Source organism: Xiphophorus maculatus, chromosome 13 (assembly GCF_002775205.1).
Source record: "Xiphophorus maculatus strain JP 163 A chromosome 13, X_maculatus-5.0-male, whole genome shotgun sequence".
NCBI lineage: Eukaryota > Metazoa > Chordata > Actinopteri > Cyprinodontiformes > Poeciliidae > Xiphophorus > Xiphophorus maculatus.
The window spans coordinates 23700564-23720685 of NC_036455.1; the positions used below are offsets into that span (position 1 = coordinate 23700564).

The 20122-nt window shown below is 38.4% G+C and overlaps 1 protein-coding gene across 3 annotated transcripts in view; it reads left to right on the top strand.

Annotated features, from left to right (window-relative positions):
* The window catches only part of LOC111610575, a 44865-nt gene extending 24964 nt beyond the window's left edge, over positions 1-19901 (top strand). Inside the window, exons 10-45 of one of the 3 annotated variants that reach the window (XM_023345208.1) lie at positions 434-502; positions 692-828; positions 1496-1609; positions 1687-1744; positions 2347-2415; positions 2587-2645; positions 2764-2832; positions 2916-2937; positions 3019-3045; positions 3844-3909; positions 4001-4140; positions 4554-4667; positions 4769-4823; positions 4940-4984; positions 5078-5125; positions 7578-7723; positions 8007-8111; positions 8195-8243; positions 8340-8420; positions 9280-9827; positions 10010-10748; positions 10835-10956; positions 11044-11157; positions 11526-11583; positions 11799-11927; positions 12160-12237; positions 12321-12494; positions 12972-13115; positions 13206-13382; positions 13460-13534; positions 13620-13750; positions 14217-14351; positions 14464-14521; positions 15652-15747; positions 16461-16556; positions 16881-19901. In XM_023345208.1, the coding sequence (XP_023200976.1) occupies positions 434-502; positions 692-828; positions 1496-1609; positions 1687-1744; positions 2347-2415; positions 2587-2645; positions 2764-2832; positions 2916-2937; positions 3019-3045; positions 3844-3909; positions 4001-4140; positions 4554-4667; positions 4769-4823; positions 4940-4984; positions 5078-5125; positions 7578-7723; positions 8007-8111; positions 8195-8243; positions 8340-8420; positions 9280-9827; positions 10010-10748; positions 10835-10956; positions 11044-11157; positions 11526-11583; positions 11799-11927; positions 12160-12237; positions 12321-12494; positions 12972-13115; positions 13206-13382; positions 13460-13534; positions 13620-13750; positions 14217-14351; positions 14464-14521; positions 15652-15747; positions 16461-16556; positions 16881-18073 (5540 nt within the window). In that variant the 3' untranslated portion in view covers positions 18074-19901. The remainder of the gene's footprint in view (positions 1-433; positions 503-691; positions 829-1495; positions 1610-1686; positions 1745-2346; positions 2416-2586; positions 2646-2763; positions 2833-2915; positions 2938-3018; positions 3046-3843; positions 3910-4000; positions 4141-4553; positions 4668-4768; positions 4824-4939; positions 4985-5077; positions 5126-7577; positions 7724-8006; positions 8112-8194; positions 8244-8339; positions 8421-9279; positions 9828-10009; positions 10749-10834; positions 10957-11043; positions 11158-11525; positions 11584-11798; positions 11928-12159; positions 12238-12320; positions 12495-12971; positions 13116-13205; positions 13383-13459; positions 13535-13619; positions 13751-14216; positions 14352-14463; positions 14522-15651; positions 15748-16460; positions 16557-16880) is intronic. The other 2 variants (XM_023345209.1, XM_023345210.1) reach the window with 2 other exon arrangements.
* The last annotated feature ends 221 nt before the right edge of the window (positions 19902-20122 follow it).

Sequence of the window (20122 nt, forward strand, 5' to 3'; positions counted from 1 at the left end):
AATTTTATTCCTCTACAATAAAAGCTCACCTTGTCATCAGTGCAGTCAAACATAAAATATTGTTTGACTTTCATGTATTTTTTTGTTGTTGTTTGAAGCACAGAATACATTTGCAGGTTTTATAACTGAAATCATTAAATTGCATCCTGCTTTTCTGCACCACTGTCATTATTTAAGAGAGGAAATATGAACTGGTGAGATGCTGTTGTTGGATAATTTTGTGTTTCTTCAATGGGTGTGGTACTCTCCAGCCCTGGAGCCAAACAATTAATTTACATGTCTGCAACAACAAATCTTACTCAGCCAGCTAAACTGACATTTTGAATGTGAATCAATGACTAGTTTAATAGGATGAGGAAGAGTGCATGCAAAGAAACAAAACGACAGACATTTGACTCATGTTTGTTAATTTTTTTTTTTGCCTTTCTTCCAGCTATGCACCAAAACAGGGTGACTCTTCAAGGTTACCACAGCAACTACAACAGACAGCATCCGCTTCTTGGTTTGTAAAAAAAACAACAAAAAAAACATCAACATGCCATTCTAAATGTTGATGTTATGGGTTGACTGTTACATCTGCTTTTAAAATAAATCATGCTGAAAATAAACTTTCCATAGTTTTCAAGCTGGTTTTAAAATTAAAATGCTTTAGTGAAGCTGCAATTTTTTATTTTTTTTCTTAATTGTGCAGGACTGCAGCACATTGTTGAATGTGTTTCTTCTGAGCCAGAACAGAAGTACTACCTCTGCACACTGTGCCAGCTTGTGATTCCCAGCCACACGATCATCGGACATTTACTGAGCTTTGACCACGTGCAATTGTATTTTGTAAGTCGAGATTTCTTTTGCTTTTGGTGTTTTGTGACACTTAAATGTTTCAAAAAAGGAAATGCATATAATCAAGAAATAATCTGAGTAGAAACAAAATATTTCCAAGTTTCCAAATAAATTAATCTCCTCAGGGAAATAAAACCATTTAAACCAACTTTTCCCAGTGTGGAAAAGGGATTTTGAGTTCAATTTTATTAGCAAAGTGGGCAAAACGATATCCACACTGATTAACAACTTTGGAATAGAAGCACAGAAAGGCAAAAGGCATCCTAAACATTTATGCTACAAAGTAATTATAACCTATACTGCTTTTGTCCTGCTCTAACTCATTCATCCTTGCCACTCAGACTATGTACTCAAGTTAACACGTGACATTACAAGGCCTAATATTTGGTTTGGAGCACATTTCTAAACAAATTATGAAAGTGGACAAAAAACCGATAAAGTATGGTTTCCCAAAGGTGCTTGAGTTACGTAGCTAAATATCAGAAAACTGAGAATGCAAGAAACACATGATTGTCTTTGGGAAGGGGTGGGATCACACCAACTGATTACATAATTTTATAGAAATGACAACATAACAAAATCGGTTTATAACCAGCAAAAGGGGAATAGATGAACACTAATCAGATTAGATAAACACTAATCTGTTTATCCTGCACAGAAAGCCTGGCATCCCTCAACACTGACCTCAAAGGAGTCGGACAGGAATAGTTTCCTGCTTGATTGTGCAAAGCAAGCTGAGAAAATTCATGCTGCTGAAAATATTTCTGTGCAGGTAGGTGATGTTAAAAAAAAAAAAAAAAATGAAACCATGAATACATCAAAAGTGATGTAAAAATTTATTCTTCCCAGCAAGTGAAACTGCAGCCCGATGTCTTCAAGTCGGTGAATTTTGATTCCTATTCAGAAGGTTAGTATTGGATTTTAAATCTTTGGTTCACCAAATTTACTTTATTTAGGGGTCAAAGCCCATTGCAGACTGCCATTCAGATAAAAGACAAAAGGGCCTCAATGCCTTTTGTGTATCATTTTTAAACCATAAATTACACTTTGAAAATCCTTGGAGAATTCTGGATTTTTGTTTTTACACAAAAAATTCTAAATTCCTTTTTATCTACCAGTTGTTTAGCCCAGAATTTGTTTTTCATGTTCATATTTCATACTGAGATTAAGCCTAGTTAGAATAAAGATGTCTGGTTCAGCCACATGTGAACAAAGTTGAATTAGCTAAAGAGCTGAATAAGCAAATCTCACGCACCATAACATTTGGATAATTTCCAGCAGTTGAGTTTGTAAGGTTTTACAGTTTTGATCGCCATTAAATGCAGTTTAAATAAAAAATTTAATTAACCTGGAAAGTGGAGATTTGCCAGGACAGGACTCAGTTTGCAAGAAGAGCTTGGAACCCTGTCAAAACTGCCTGCAGCTTTACTGTTAACATTAACACTAGTCGAGCAGTGAAACACTTCAGTTTGTTTTGTTTTGTTTTTTAAAATATATTCTGTCTTTTAGCTTTGAAGAGCCTGGAATCCGTCACAAAGAGATGCTTAACCATAAGCATTAAACCAGGCGACAAGATTGGTATGTGTGATGTCAAGATGCACAAATCTGTGTAGTGATTGTGTGAAATTGTGAACTATCGGTTAATTTTATCCTTTTGCGTTTCAAACAATATTTTAGCAAATTGTTTTAATTAATTCCATAGTTTCTTGTTTTAAAAATTGTAAATTTGAATTCATTTTCCCTTTTTAGATCATCATCCAGCCTCTGCTCCTTTAACTAAGGAGGTCAAATGCATGGTGGACTGTCAGGTGATAAATTGTGATACATGCATAACTTTAAATGTGGTCAAATCACAGTTTGAAACAAACACTGACATTTCCATCCCCATTTCCTGTTCTTCTGCATCTCTTTCTATAAAAAAAAAAGAACTGCAGTAAAGGTTTCTCCAACATGTTCAAGTATTTGGAGCATTTAACAAACGAAGAACACATAAGGGTAAGTAATTTTATCTTGCCCCAAAATTCTTAACAAACAGGAGTTGTTGTGGTCGATCACCTAAAAACTGTAATCTTCCACAGATGATGCAGGAACTTTCTCAAGGTAAAAAGCTCAATTTAGTAAAATATGAAATATGTGTTTTGTGTTTAATTAATGTTTTATTAATTGAAGTTCTTTCTACAGATTGGACAGGACATTTTTATGAGCGAGGTATGTTTACAGTCTCGATAATCAAAGCTTTAACAATATGTATCTGATATTCAATAATAAAAAGCTCGTTTTTCCTTTAAACATTTCTCTTAATCTTTTGTTTGATAGCTCACATAAATGGCATTTAATGAGAACAGTTTTGGGGTCTGAGCATGAAGCTCAGTGTTGTAAAGGCTGTGCACAATTCTGTACTACAGTAACAGCAAATGGAGAAACTGTTTCTCTTTTATAGTTATGCTTTATTCAAACATGTCTGTTCAGAAATCAGAGCATTTATCTGTTGCTGTATGGGAGCCGTTAATTTATTTCCTGGCTTTTGTTCATAACTGTGGTTCACCTGGGGGGCCTCTAGCTCCTCCTTTGCCTGTGATAAAAGCATACAGATTTGTGGTTTTAGTGACAACTTGGCCATTGTGGAAAATGTAAGTAATTTATAATCACTGAAAATAGGTTAGGAGCAAATACATGTTAATAATGCATTAGTAAAAAAATTAAGCAAATAGCTGAGACTGTCCTCTGCACAGACTGTGCAGTCCTCTGGATCACTTGTCTAATTCTGATCCACAGTCCTCCATATCTAATATGGCTGAATTACTTCGAAAGCCTTCAATCAGGTTCTGAAGAGGCTGTTAGGAAATGGGAAAACATGCAAAACATGCAGGACACTAGGAACTTAGAAATGGTAAAAATACTGTAACGATGGTATTGCATTCTTAACGAAACCCAAAGATTGAGCTTTACAAACTGTAACTTCAGACATCTGCTAATGTTTTTTCTTTTCTTTTCCGCTCCTGATAGGAAAGTTCTATGTGCACCTGTACACGTACATCAACGAGTCTTTAAAGACAAATATGCCACCTGTCGGTAAGGCCACATGCACATTTATGTTATATGTGATGCTTAGAAAATATTGACCTTTTTTAAATGTATTTATTTTTGCATTTTTGTGCTGCAGGAACATCACTGGTTATAACGTGCCTCACCTCGGTTTCTAAAGATGACCCATTTTATCTGTGCATCGCCTGTCGGGATTTGTTTCGTCAGTCTGACGTCCGGAATCATTTTGAATCCCGGAAGCATCTAATAAGCACTCAGGTTAACTTCTACTGTGATAAAGTTCTGTAATTTCTACATCTTTTTTATGTATGTCTTTCTGCACCTTCATGTGATTCCACGTTAGCGTTAAAAGTCAGAAAATCAGGTCTTAAGCGTTTTCAGTTAAACTATTGTTTCCATTGTCTGCAGTATTTTAAGAAAATGTTGTTTCCACCTGGTTAGGAAATTAGCCAGTATAAAGACTTGTACTGTTAAGATGACATGTTTTTAAAATTGAATGTAAAATGTGGAAATCCAGCCGAAACACCATATATAAACAAAGTGAAAACATAATGCTGTTTCCATTACGATAGGTGAAAAACTAAAGCAGTGTGCCTCATAATATTGGATGCAGCAGCTTTTTATTTCAGTAAAACATTTCATTTAACCACTGGCTTGTTTAATATTCTCAGTTGTATCAGAATCCCTGGCTGCTGCCTTTTGCCTGGGATGGAGACCTGGACGACAGTGCCCTGAGGTGGACGGCATGGAAGACGGAACAAAATCGAGGACGGATCTTCCTGAAGGTGACCTGCAAGTTTTTAAAAATATGTTTTTATCTGCAACTTATTGCTTCCTCTGGGTGTCTTTTTTTAACACAAATATTCTCCATCTGTTGTATTTGTAGATTTTTGACGTTCCATACTCCGTATTTCATTGCCTCGACTCTCAATACGAACAAGGTAAAAACTAAAATGTGTCTCTCCCTTAATTTTGAACAAGCATGTTTGTTGAGCCTCACAAGTCTCTGGTGAAATAACCCAAAATTTACAAATCTCTATTTTTGTTGTGACTGCAGTATTTCACAACCTTCAAGTGCAGTATCGTGGTTTTACGCATAAAGGTTTGTAGAGTATAACGATAAAGAATCCAAAGTAAATCGAAATCACCTATTGTTCTAAGATGATGCACACATTTTTGTAAAATGCCCTTTCAGTTCCACAGAGCAAGACATACAGCAAACATGAACAGTTCCCTCTGCTAGGTGAGTAGCCTGTTTGGCAGTACTTTTGTAAAGTATTGATCTGAAAAGAAGAGCGAACAAACAGATCCACGGTGTCCCTTATTGTTTTGTTTATTTTATTTTATCCACTTTATTTATCATTTAACAGAACAATTAGACTGTATTAATGAAATGCTGGTATTTATTTTGGTATTTTGATTAATTGTCTGCAAGTGCTTCTGAGGCCCGAGCAGCCATTGCGGGGTCTACTCTCACTGCTCACTGTTTTCCTGTTGTGTCACCAAAGTCTCCAATAAACAGGGAGAGTTTAATGGAAAGTGTCCAAAAACTTTCCCTGTTTGTTACTAGTCATTTTTTTTAAATAGAAAAAGTCGCTAAGTAAACATAGCGACACCGTTGCTAAGGTGGCAACAGTGCACGGCCATCGTGTTCTGCTTCGCTTTACGGCAGTACTGCTGCAAAGTGCCGCGCATGTGTCGTTTCGAGACAAGTTTGACTGCACTACTACAAAACGGTAGATAATGTTATGAATACTATTTGGATTTAGAATGAATATTGTCAAGAAAACTGGCATGGGGTTGTGAGATCTTTCCAGGTACACGCAGAAAAAGGTGCATAAAGGCCAGAGAGAAATAAAGCAATCTTGTGGGTTGATTAAAATAATAATTAAAATTGAATATGTATCAGTACAATTGGTAATATGGGTATAAGTAATCACGGGTATAAGTAATCACGGAATAAAATGTATTTCTGAATAATGATCTGTAATGGTAACAACAATGTAATGATTATGGTTGATGATTTATAAACAGTAAGAGATGTGATTAATTCTTAATGAATATCAAAGCTGAGATGATTTGAAATCGATTCAAATGATTTTAATACGGGTTGAATGTGGTTAATGAATTGTAACAGATAATATAGTGAGTTATAGAGAAGAGAGGAAGTTATAACGTTAAAGTCAGCATGATGGGTGAGGTCCTGCTGTCAGGATATGTCGCAAGTTGGGGAAAGATGGGACTTTCCACAAGACTCAGCAAACAGGTTAGGGACCGTCGGGGCTTTCCACAAGAATCAGCAGATGTTCAGAAAGTCACGTAGACCAAGCTCTCCATACACACATATGGTGGAAAAACGTATAAAAGGGGACTGAAATGAGGAAGCAACTGTTCTTAGTCCGCGGCGCTGGAGACGAGTCAACACGGAGAAGCAGATTGAGGAACAACAGAGGACCGCACCTTGGAGCCACGGGGAAGTTGAGACTTCGCGCCGCTAAGAAGGGACAAGATCCTACCGCCCCAGCCCTGGTTCTTGATTCAACCGTCGGCCCTGCCTCAACTCAACGATCTCAAACTCTGCAACAGACTTGGAGAAAGGACAAAGGTCCCTGAGGGATAATGAGCAGGGTTTTCGAAGGATTTGGACCCGTTCTGCTTTGCATCTATTCTAAGGAGGATTTTTTCCACACAAGGACAAAGACTCTGACCAAGGATTCTGAATGTTCCTGTTGCCAAGATCCATCATTAACTGGGTATGAGTTGAATCTGCTCCTTAAAAGTCTATCTCAGAACTTGCGACATAGGTCAGGGAAGAGAGACAGGATAGTATGGTTATACATGTTGTTTTTATTATACTGCTTTTGAATTATATACAATTAATGATTGATTTGTATGTCACATACCCCTGCTTAAGCTTGCTCAATAAATTTATACTATAAAATTCTAATGGGGTTGGTGGACATTGGGGTTAATTGAGTCATTTAATTTTCTTTCAGTTCTTTTAATTAAGGTAAAACTAATGTACATGATTCTAGTAAATAGGAGGCTTCATAATTTCCTTTAGTGAGAATAAATAATGACCCTGGGACTTATATCTAAGTCACTAAAATTAATCTAGCCGGTTCCAAGAGCGAGTTATATTTTAGGAGGCGAGCTACCGTTAACAGAAGCGGTTATTGGAATTATGCAGCTGCGAGGGCTACTCAGCTGATTGTTTCTTAACTGTAAAGGGTCGTAGCTTCTGGATCGGAGGTAGTTAGAGCTAGACGAATCGCTTTCGCCACCAGTTTGAATAGATCATCTCTTATAGATCTCTTTTAGGGTAATACCCAGATCTCAGAGATTATCCGGACCTGTTAGGCAGAGAACTGGTCAGTAGTCAGCCCAGGGGAGTTATGAGGAGTGGGCGGGGCTAGCTATTGGGTAATAACAGACAATATACATGGGTATCCAATCCCAGAATCGGATGTAACGCCCGAACGTTTATTTCTGAAACCACGTGATCAGGGTCGATTTCCAATCACGTGGTCGGATCCGGACGTCACATGTTCACACCGAATGAAAATAAGAAATCGCAAAAGGTGCAAAACCTGCATAATTTAGAATCCATCAGGTGAATTCTGAGCCAGATGCATAAAATTTCACAGTAACGCTTGGAGTTTATTAAGGTTGTATTTATGTGTTGTGTTTTACAGGCCAAGAGTTCCTCGCTCTACACCACGTGGCCGTCGCACCGAACGAGGTGGAGGTGGGATGCCTGTGTTTGCTCTGTGAAAGGAGGGTGTACAAAGAGGAAATTGAAGCTCACGTCTTCAGTCGGGAACACGTATCAACATTTCTGGTCAGTTTCATGTTGTTTGTATGTTCACTTCTGCTGTTGTGTAATGCGTCTTCAGATTGTTTATGTAAAACACTTAAGTAGAAAATTAAAATTGTGATGACAAGACAAAAGCAGGAAGTTCAGAGTTGTATAAATGTGATATTATATTGACATTGACATCAAAGCTCCACTTTTGTGAGTTTGTGTGTTGTCTGCCCTTTGTGGAGTCATATAGTTGGGACTGTATGACTACATATGCAGCAAAATAATCATAGTCCATACTGTAATGTTTGTGTGTGTTTAGGACTGTTTTCATCCGGACTCACTGACTTCCTGTACTGTGGACGCTGAAACGCTTCTGGACTTGGCAAAGCAGGCAGCAAAGCTTCACTCTCTGTCATGCATGCAGGTATTTCATAATTAAAATCAAATTTCTGGCCCATTCTCTAGTTGTAACTATGTTTTTGGTATTAATATCCTCTACTCTCTAAGAAAATTTTCTTGGACGAACCAATCTGGGATTCATGCAGTTACCAAGAAGGTGATCCTTTGGATTCTTATAAATATCAATCCTGGTATCTTTAACTAGGTTGTTTTATTAAAATTTTATATATATATATATATATATGTTTTATAGCAAAGATGATCCTGACAAATGCAAAGTGGACAACAGATAATGAAAATCTTGTACCTCCAATAAACCGAATGCGGAAACTGGGTAAGCCAAAACTAGATGTTTTTGTAAACAACACAAAGATGTGCAACACTTTTTATTTTACAAAAAGGTCATATACATGTAGTTAAAGCAATCAAACTTTCTCCAGCACCAGACCTAGTTAAGCACTGGAACCACTTACTGAGAAAGTCTTGTCAGACACTCAGGGTACAAAAAAAGAGTATTTAAAAAAATAAATTTAGAAATGATTGATAGGTATTTCCTCAACCTATATAAAAAGAACCACAGACAACGTCACGTAGTTTTTCAACCAAACTCTTGGAAGGGGAGAAAGCACAGAAAATCAGCCTCTACAAGCCGTTTCCAGTGCGTTCTGCCACCCGTCTGTAAAAGCTTGTCCTTTATTTGCAGCCGGGAGGGCTATCCTTACAGCAGGGAGGGGGAACACAGAAACTAAATTCTGCACACAGACAGTTTTACAACAACTAAGGAGTATCCCAAGAAGATAAGACACCACCTGCAAAAACATGCTCGAGGTTGAGGGAAAAGCTAGTTTTGTCTTTACATAGTTTATCAAGTTCTTTCTCTCTAGGATGAGAACACTCAAACCTTTAAATGAAAAACAGACTAGTAATATAAAACTACTAATGTAAGAGTGATAACAAAACATAATAATTCTAACAATGATAATTCTATAATCTATTTTATACAAGAATCACTTTGATACATCATTTGTTTTCATTTTCTATGTTGGAATGGCGTTCTTCGAATCTTTACCCATTGTCTTCTTATACTTGAACTGCAAATTTATTTACGTTAATTTTGCTCGCATGATGAATGAATATTGTTGTATTCATAGTTTAAATTAAATGTGCCTTTTTATATGCTCTGAATGTGTCAGTTTCCAGGATCCCTCCAAAACACACTAACAAACAGCTGCAGACAGATGACCAGAAAACAGGCACCGTCACTGACACGAAAGAAAAAGGCCTGAATCAAGAAGAACAAACTGGTGGCCAGGAGGCACTGTCGAGAGAAACCAAAGTTGCTGCAGAAAAAGAAGGACCTCAAAAAGTGTGTCTGAAGGATTTAAAAAATGAAGGAGAGACAGTCCTGTCAGTGAAGTTGAGCACAGAAGAGGCTCTGACTGAAAACCCAAAGGAGACGGTTGTGGAGAGCCACAGAAATACTGAAGAGAATAACAGTGCTCTGACTAAACCAGAAGGCAGCTCGAGTATCAAACCGGAAGCAACCCAACAACAAAACAACGAGAGAAAAAGGCCAATGACTTCAGATGAGACCAGTGGAAATGGATGCAAAATGAGCCCAAAAAGACAGCGGCTCACCTCCAACAAGTCGTGTTTTGAAGAATCCACCAAAATGTCACAAGAAAGTGGCACAAAAGTGATGAACACAAATGCAGCTGATAAGGAAGAGGATCACAAGAAGGTTATATATGTTTATACATGCATTATATTTTAGTTTGTTGCCGAAATGCCTCTCTGTTACCTTGATGAAGTTTAGTTGCGGATCTGCCACAACATAGTGTTGTGAAACATTATTCATTTGTACTTTAACAAAGGAAAACTGAGCATGCTGCTAATTCTTCTTCTTTTTTTTTCTTTTTAAAGGCTGTGTGTTCTTCCAATGAGCGAAGCGCAGTGCCAGGCACATCCGATAAAAAACCCACAAGCAACACAGATCAACGGAAATCATCCCTCTCTGAGAACTCCCACACTTCACCTGTACCAAAAAGTAACAAAGAGCCCGCCGACGGGAGAAACAGTGCTGGTTCAAGTCCTCAAAGCACAAACACAAAATATAAAGCAGACGTTTCTCCAACCAAAACGAAATCATTAACGTTTGAAGGATCTACTAAATCTGAAAAACCGCAAACCGTTCCTTCCACCACTCCATCGAACACGTTGAAATCTACCGCAGGCCCTTACACACAGACAAAAACCACCACTTCAAAAACATCCACTCCAGAGTCCCAAACAGCGTCCATGGCACCAAAAAGTAAAACACCATCTAAAGAAACATGCAGGGCCGCATCCTCGTCTGACACAGGATCTGCAGCGACGCTTAAATCCGAACATCCTCTCAAATCCAAAGATCCAGCAGCACCTAAGACTAAGGAAACATCATCTGCCACTTCTGAAATGGCTAAACCACAAGTCATAAACGTAAATACCAAATCATCTGTAAACACATTGACGGGGGGAAACCCAGACTCTGAAACAGCTGTTCAGAAGAGGAAACCGCTGGCCTCTCTTCACCAGAAACCAGAAGAAATCAAGAAGGTACGGAAAGACCTGCCTCATGTTGCTTTGAGCAAGACGATGCCTGGTGGAAACTTTCCTAAAGTTGGTAAGCATCCTTTAATTTGCAGAAAATGTTACCCCTGTATGCATTGGAGTCTTTTTAAACGTGTGCACCTTGTTGCCATTGGACAGGAAAGAACTACCTGGTTGTGGTGTCCTGTGAACAAAAGCAGCAGGTCTATTGTCTGTTGTGTTCAGTCAGACTGATTGCATCCAGCCACCTGATGGACTCTGCCCACCAGTACAAATATGTGGTATGTGAATGTAAAATTGTGATCCGAGTACAGCTGCAGCATAAAAGGAGGAGAGTCGATACATAAATTTTTTTTTTCTTTCACTAGAAACTGAAATATCCTGAATGGCCTGGGAACGAGAAGATGGAAAACGAGTTAAACCGCATCATTCATAAGTTGGCAAATGTTGACAAAGAGTTGCCTCACACTCAGATTGTTCAGGTGTGTTGAAATAAATCATCTTTTTGTGACTTTTGGAAAATAATGCACCAGAGAAAGAGAATGAGATTTACATTGAGTTATAATGTTATTCTCTCATTAAAAAAAAACACGTTTGAGGAATCCTTGAATCGCCTATTTCCACAAAATTCCTCCTTGGAGCTGCAATCTCTAGTTGAGCTTCTTAAAAAGTCAGAGGCCAATTTATTTATTTATTTTTTATCAATGTTCTATTTGCACTTTATGTTTTCCTCTTTTTTTTGTTCTGAAGGAATTCCTTTATTCTTGTGTGTACCGTGTGCACAAAAAATGTACGATTCAAGGTTTTACATATGCCTCATGTTGTTTGTGTGGATATTTGCTTTTCCTAGAGATTGGAGGTGAAAAAGGACGTGTACCAAACGCTGGGTCAACTCCCAGACCACTTGGGTAAATATATAATAACATTTTATTCTGCATCTCCTAAAATCATACTATAAACTGTTAATTTGAACTAATTTTTGAGACAGAATTTGTGATTGAGGAGAATATTTGGCAGAAAAAAAAGTTGCTGTATGGCACCAGAAAAAAGCATAGAAACTGCCTTTTTTTTTTTTGGTAAATTTTGTGCTCCTACTTCTGCTTTTGTGCCTTTTGATTCTCAGCTATAGAAACAGTGAAAACACTGGTGAAACAAAGAGACCTAAAGGCCTCATCGTCTCCCTCAGTCGATAACACGGAGCATGCTTCCAAGGGCATTTCCAGTCCCTGTGACGTTTCAAGCTCAGGTGATTGTAAGTTTTAATGTTAGCTTGGCGTAGCTTCCTCTCATTTACCTCTAATTGTTAGGCAACACAAATGCAGCTGATAAGGAAGAAAACCCAAAGGAGACGGTCGTGGAGAGCCACAAAAATACTGAATGTACACCATTCGTTCACGTTTTAGATGTTTGTTAATGTGTGCGAGTGACATTCAGCACAATGGTCAACATTTAGTGAACCTCTTCCTCTAAATGTTGACTCTCAGGGATCCCAGCATTTCACGATGAAATGTCAGATTCTGCAGACGGCCATCAACTCTGGGCCAGCCTGGACCAAGTGTTGGGTGAGATATCAAATGAGAACAATTATACAGATCATTCTAAGGAGTCAGTGTAGTTTTAACCCTTTTTATTTCTTCGTATACAGAAATGGAGTGCGTCGATGAAGATGCTTTGTCTCCAGGTCAATCATTTAGCGAAAAGAGCTCAGATGAGGAAGATTTGCAAGTGGATGAAGAGATCCAGGATGTAGCTGAGACCATGCAAACCCAGGATCCACAACAAGTCTTGGATCAATGTGCTCAAGCTGAAGATACAGCAGGTATACAGGATACATTTTTTTTAGGTTTTACATTCTGTCTAGAATATAAATGTATGAAGTCTGATTTACTGTAAGTCTTATACAGTCTTAAACACCTGTCCACTTTTCCTGGATGAAATCATTTTTAAGAAAAATAAGAGTACTCACCTCTTTCAGTTTTTATGTTGAGGAAGAGCAGCCACACATTCATTTGAAATACTACAGTTGAAAAGCCACGCGTTACAACCGTTCCTGTTTTTAAGCCTCAATTGCTCTTTTTGTATCAGAAAATTGTCTTAACTAAACTAATCTGCTTTAAATGCAGTATCCAATTGCAATTGGTTTATATTTTATACCTTAACAAGTTTTAGTTGTACTAACTCTAAAGTATGACGTTTGTTGTCTTTGCCAAGCTTGGAAGTTGAGATGTTGTTGTGCAGCATCTAATATTTTTTAATATATATTTTTAATATTTTGTCCCTCTTTTCTCCGATCCAGAGACGATCCTGACAAATGCAGAAAGGCGTTGTCCAGCTGAGTTACAGAGACACCAGCGGTCAAGTGGTAAAGATCTAGAAGCACAAAATCTGATTCAGGAGCACCGACAATCAATGACTGACGATAAAGCTGGAGATGTAGCAGGTATGACCTTTTCAACAACATTTTCCTTTAGAAAGTTGACAAAGTTTACAATTCCAGTTTAACTGAAATAGTTTTTTATGTTTAATTTAGAAACTGCCCAGCTGAATCAGCTGAAGGTGCAAGATGACAGTCGGTCTCATCGTGAAGTCACACTTGTCGTGGCAGGACAGCAGAACCAGTCAGGCAACAAAGCCAAACCAGCTCCTGTACTTCACTTACGATCTGAAGAGCACAGTTCTTCACAGGCAAACTCCACTAGTTTGACTGGTTAGTGCAGAGCATCAAAACTGCGACTGTTCTTTGGTATTTGTGCACAGATTTTTAGAAATATGTGGTTTTTACAGGAAAAGATTTTCTACAATCGAGTGATTTTCACATTTTCCTGACGGAAAGTAATCAAGATCCTAATAAGGTTGCTGGTGAGTGTCCCTCTATCAGCATATCCTCAGCATCCCGTCTCTTCGTAGAAGCATGTAACATGTTAAAATTGTTTGCTTTTACCAGGCCGGGCGTATGTGTGGGAGTGTCACAGTTCATATCAGAAAACCTTCCTGTGCGAAATCTGTGAAGAGATGCTCTCATCCCGATATATCTGTCGACATATGGTCAGCCTCGACCACCAGCTCAAATACTTGGTGTGTATTGGGAATGACATGCAGCAATTGTTCAAAAACAATTTGTACAGTACAGACCAAAAGTTTGGACACACCTTTTAATTCAATGAGTTTCCTTTATTTTCATGACTATTGACATTGTAGATTCACACTGAAGGCATCAAAACTATGAATAACACATGTGGAAATATGCACTAAACAAAAAAGTGTAAAACAACTGAAAATACCCCTTATATTCTAGTTTCTTCAAAGTAGCAACCTTTTGCTGTGATTACTGCTTTGCACACACTCTGCATTTTCTTGATGAGCTTCAAGAGGTCGTCACCTGAAATGGTTTTCACTTCATAGGTGTGCCCTGTCAGGTTAATAAGTGGGATTTCTTGCCTTATAAGTAGTCATAAAAATAAAGAAAACCCATTTGAATTAGAAAGGTGTGTCCAAACTTTTGGTCTGTACTGTACGTTTTTATAATGTCTATGTTTTTCAGCGGAGGGAGGACCAAAGGTTCCTGGACATGTTTTGGCTGCAGGATGACTTACCTCTGCACTTTAAAAATCAGGTTTTAATGAATGTTATCCAAGCACTGTCGAAGCGGGAGATGGCTCTTAATGTTAAACCAAAGGTATGTTGAGTCAACGGAGCATTTCTGTTATCTAGTTTCGTTCAAATGTTCTTCACTTTGACACTTTGCGAAAAATAACGAAAAAGTACCGACTTTGTGTTTTTTCTTCAAGTACATATGGCTGACACCTGAGTTGCATAAAGTTCTCCTAGCAACGCCTTTCAGTAAAGGTAACCATCAACTTAATTAGCAAATGTAGATGAAATTATTGTTCTGTGTAAATTGTACCTAAAACGCATAGTTTGTCTGGAGAAATGTGTAACATGAACCATGTTTTTACCCTTTGAACTTTTTCACATTGTCACAACCACAAAACTTTGACGAAATTAGTTGTGAAATGGAAAAAAAAATTAGATGTCTCAAGATAATTCAAACATAAATCTGAAAAGTGTGGTGTGCATTTGTATTCAACCCACAAAGTCAGTACTTGGACTTCAAATCCCAGGTTTAATAAGCCTGGCGGGCCACCAGGGACCCACCAGGCTAAGCGTTGTTTGTTAATTTTAAATTGGGATATTTTTATACACCAATAACCGACAGTAAAGACAGAATAAACCAGATTTATAGTTTACACATTGACCTGGCGGTAAGGGCCCTCCCTGCACCTGTCTATTGGCCTTACGCACTATTATTTCCAAATTATGATGCCTACTTGTGCACCTCCAAATATTTGTCATTTTTAACCCCAAAACTCAGTAGGCCTGGACTGCCACCAGGCTTAGCCGGTTTTCTGGGAGAATATCTGAAATCACCTTCAGATGCAGCAAAACCTGCTTCTGTCTCCACCAAATTTGCACATTTGGAGATGGAAGGTTTCGCCTACAGCTCAAAGCTCAAGTCAGACTGGATGAAGTTGTTTGGTGAAAGCTCAGTTGTGAATTATTGCCACAAATTTGAAATTGGATATATTTCAACCATGGTTTAAACCTCTTCCCAGCTTTCTCCCTGTTGTGTATTTTGGTCTCCATGATTTTTGATCACCAATTTTCTCTCATAAAACCTCAGAGGCCGTCAGAGGACAACATTACTTATACTGAGCTTAGACAACTGTTTGCGCTGGGTTTTATTTGAGGATGTCATAATAAAGGGAAATGAATACAAACACACCACACCTGCCATGATTTTATTGAAAATGTATTATTTTAGTTCGTATGAATACTTTTGTCATCGACACAAAGCTCACGCTTGAATCACACATTGACATGAAAGTAAATGAGCAAAAACCACAGTTTTAAGAAAACATTCCACAATCTTGTTTTGTACTAATCTATTTTCTGTGCATTCACTTTGCTCTTTGTAGCATTAGAAATTTTTAAAAGCATCAGAGATGAAGATTTGAGAGTTTTTCATCCATCTGCCTCTGCTGGTCATCAGACGAGCGAGCGTCACAAGAACGGTTAATAAGTATAGTGAAAGATGAGCACTACAGCCTGCTTTGTCAAATTATGTCGCACCACTCTACTTAACATTTGCATTTAATATACTAAATTTCTTGCCTCCTCCCATCTTCCAGTGTATTCTTCAGTTACAAAGCACCTTTCTTCACATGCTTATGTCATATGCACAGTTTCTGCTTCTCCTGGTTGTATTTTGGATACTTGTTGTGGGAAGCTCCTCTGTCCATGACTAACCCTCTTACTAACCTCTCTGCTGCTTCTGTTTGCTGTGAACTGAAGCAGCAGCATCCAGTAGTCTGAAGGACAGCACCAGTCTGCAGCCTAGACTGTCTTTTCATATGTAACAGAGGGCTGAGTGCTGGTAGTGGCATTAAAAGTGAGACCAAAACTGAAATGCGTTTAGTTTTCATCTCAGACTTTCTTCTTGGCCTTTTAGTTGTGAAATAGTTTTGAAAACTGCATATTCTCTCTTTATTTCACAATTAACGCTGTACACCTACATTGTGTTGGTCTGCCACATAAAATGCATTGAATTTTGAGGTTGTAATGTGACACAATATCAATACGTTCTTGGGATAGAAATTATTTTGCAAGATACTACAAATAACTTGACTTTAACACGCACCACATAGCGCTTATAAAGCTGCATGAATTAACCTTGACAATTACGCAATAAACTCTCTTAATTGAACATTTTATTTCTGTATTACAGGACAGCAGACTGCAGAGCCGCAGAGCATACAGGAGTCTCTTCCTGCAAATAGCATGTCGGCTCAAATACTCCAAAAAGACCAAAGAAGGGAAATGAGTAAGAATAACTAAACTACAAAAGGCTAAATATGTTCTTTCTCTTTAGTAAAAACTGATATGTTTCAATGTTTAATTTCATATCAACAATAATCATGATAGGATGCATATATAATTGACAGTTTTTACCGTACGTGGAGAAAGTGTTAATAATTTAGTAGAATGATTAGTCTGCACTGATTGCCACAATAGTAGATTTGGAAACCTTTCCAACTAAAGTAGTTGCAGAAAAGTTAACTATGTATTTTAATTTTAGTAAATTATTACCTTTCTTTTATTATTCTGTGTTTTCATATTTTTTTTGTCTTGTATCATGTTTTCAAAGCTGATCAGAATCCAGATAAAGCACAGCCTAAAGAGCCAACCCTGGCTGAAAGTTTTGATGCTGTTGGAAGTGGAAGAACCTCGAGGATGGATGTAATCTCTTCCTCTTCAAAGACTGACCATGCGGTCCTTCCAGACCCAAATGTTGGTGCACAAAACCTAAGGCCTCTAGAAGCGACTCCTCCAAACTCAAAAGTTAATCCTGTTTTTCCTTCAAGCTCCACTGTTGTAGCTTTCGGTCTAGGGCCCTGCAGTAGTTCTCTCCAGCCACACTACACATCGTCTGTCTCTCAGATTGAAGGAAGCCCTCGTCCTCAAGAGCTGAATGCTCCTTACTCGAAACATAACCTTGTTGTTCCTTCAGGTCCCCCAAATCCCAATCTAAACACATGTAGTGGTGATCCTCTACAGCCAGGATTCAATCCGGGTGTCTCTCAGCTCAGACAAAACTCTGGTCCTCTTGAAATGAACTCCAACTCAGTAACTGATCTGATTCCTTCAAGCTCTGTAAATCTCAATCAACCGATCAGCAGTGTTCCTTCACTGAGAGATATAAACTCTATGCATCAAGATTTCTGGCAATTTACTTCAAAGTTAGTCTCTGTGATCAAGACTTGCAATCAGCCAGCTTTAAATACTGCTGAAAGTAGAGAGGTCATGAAGATGAGCCATTCACTTGTTGTTCCTCAAGGAAATGCTATAGTTCCCACTGCTGACCTCAGAGAGCCGCACAGGTTACACATCAGTGTTCCTAAGGACATCAGCAAAATTGGAAACCCAAAGCCCAATGAGACTGGGATCAATCAGCTGCCCATTAATACCATCATAACGTCCAGGTCCAGCCACATTAAGCAGACGTTTAAAGGCCAAATTCGCACTGATGTGAGCAGACGGCAACAACCGCCAACACCGAGCCACACCAAGACTGTGGCGTCTCCAGGAGGCGTCAACCCTTACATCCAACCAGCTTATCTCCCAAGTGTGCATCCGGGTTCTGTTCTAACACAGAGCCAGCTTCCCCTCGATGCTTTTTACCGGCAGTATGTGTATCCAAGCCAGAGCTACCTTCAGCCGGTAGTGAACCCCATGAACATGCCTTCATTCGGTTGCAGTTTAACAGAGCAGATGCCTGTAGTTTGGACGAATGCTGATATGCAGGTGTACTACTCCAGGAGGCCTGAAAGTGAGCAATGACTTTACCCAATTTTGTTTGGTCAGCATTTTAAAAAAAAACAACCAAAAAACAATCTCTTCAGCTCAGTTTGGTGCTTTCTTTGTTTTTTTATTCCAGAACTCTGTCTAATGTAAATATGACTTCAAATTGTGGAGTCAGTGTTGTCTTGTTAAAATAAATAGGTGTTTATCTTCTGACTTATTTCAAAGGCTATAAGTGAGCTCACTATGAAGACGTTTTCCTACTTGAAAATAGTGTTAAGCTACCTCGGTATTTTTGTGCATGTGTGATTTAAAAAAAAACTTTTTATAAACGGGCATATTTCTTGTTTGATGTGTCTGTTCAATGTAAAATGTTTTATTTCATTATGAATTTATGAATAAAATGTATGTTTTTTTCTACTTTTTTAAAAAACACTTTAGTCTAATTGTCTATTTGGACTAAATTATGCACTGTACATGACTTAGAAAAATCTGAAAGAGTTGTTTATGGACATGAATGTCATAATCAGAAAACAAACTTGTGGATTTTAAATCCAGGCATTAGGTTCACAATGGATTTATAGATGTATCCAATCAAGCCAGGTCTAAACTATACACATAGCACCTCTAGTATAAGGATGATTGTGCCTTTATGTATTTTGTCAGGGATGGTCTTCATGGTGCTGATGTAGTGAAGCTTTAAGAGAAACGGCTGTCGCTGCACATTTTGCGAGGGTCAGTTACAGCTTGATTTTGGGGCCCAGACCTTAGCCGATGTTAGAGGTCAGATTTAGAACTGCAGTGTTTGTGGTAGTGTCGTCATACGCACGAAAGGCCTCTGCTGTTCTGCAGTCCTCAGATCCTCTTAGCTTTGATTCAGGGCCTCTGGGCATCTTGGTGTGTGTGAGAAGATGGTGCGGATGTAAGTAAAGCCCATTGTTCCTCTGCTTTGCTGCAGGCTTTATGGGCTCTGCTGCTGTTGTCACTCATAGTCTAGCCAATGGCAGCCCTTAGCAGGAGAATGAGGTGGATTTGACCGTTAACCAGCTTGAGTTAGATGGGATTTTAGTCCCTGCTCTTGACCGACAGCTGCTCAAAGGTCACCTTCTATCCCTCACTCAGCAGTTTGAGTTCCTTTTTCTCATTTTATGCTTTGCCATATGCTTCCTGAAGGAGCCAGTGATTAACACTGGGTCCCTCTTAGTTCCTCTTTTGTCTTGGTTCACAGACACATCCTGTCCCCGTCAGTGATCTAACATCTATAGCACATCAACAACCTTGCAGATCATAACTTGAGTACAGTTTAAATTGTCCGTACATATTGCTGCTGCTTCACAATCTTGTTTTACTTCAGGCCAGTTGTAATTACGTTTCAGAGTTTTATATTTTGTAATTTCAACTGAACAATTTTTAATTGTACTCTTTAAATATGGACTTCGTCTGGGAAGGAGGCCAAACTCCGCTTTACTTGACACAGCTCTGCAAGCTGAATAGTTGAACAGTGAAGATTTTATTTCAAACTGCAGCTTAACTGAATTATGAGGAAATCTTGATCCAATCATTGAGGATTCCCCCCAAGAGATGGCATCTCTTTTATAAGGCTCTGAACAACACACATACAAAACCATACAAGGGATTTCCTTCTGAGTTTACTGTGGTTTTATCCAATTAGGCTGGATTCTGCCAGGAAAGGTTCTGCCTCCGCCCGCAGCTACAGATTAGAAATAAATTTGTGCTTTATACAAGTCCATTCATCTCAGAAAGAGAAGCCAGTGTAGAGTGAAATATTTCAAGTCTTTATGTGTTGTATGATTATGATGGCTGATGAATAATGAAAATAATAAATTTGGTGTTTCAAAAAATTAAAGTATTGTTTTTTTTAAATCTAAAACCGCTGGTGTCTAATCAGCTAATTAACAAAACGCTGTAAAAGATTTCCAATCATGAAGACTGCTGACTTGACAAGTGTCTAGAACTCATCCTCATTGACGCCCTCAACAAGAAAGGTAATCGGCAGATGGTTATCGCTAAGAAAGCTGGTTGTTCACCGGGTACTGAAACAAGCATGTTTGTATAAAGTGTGGAAGG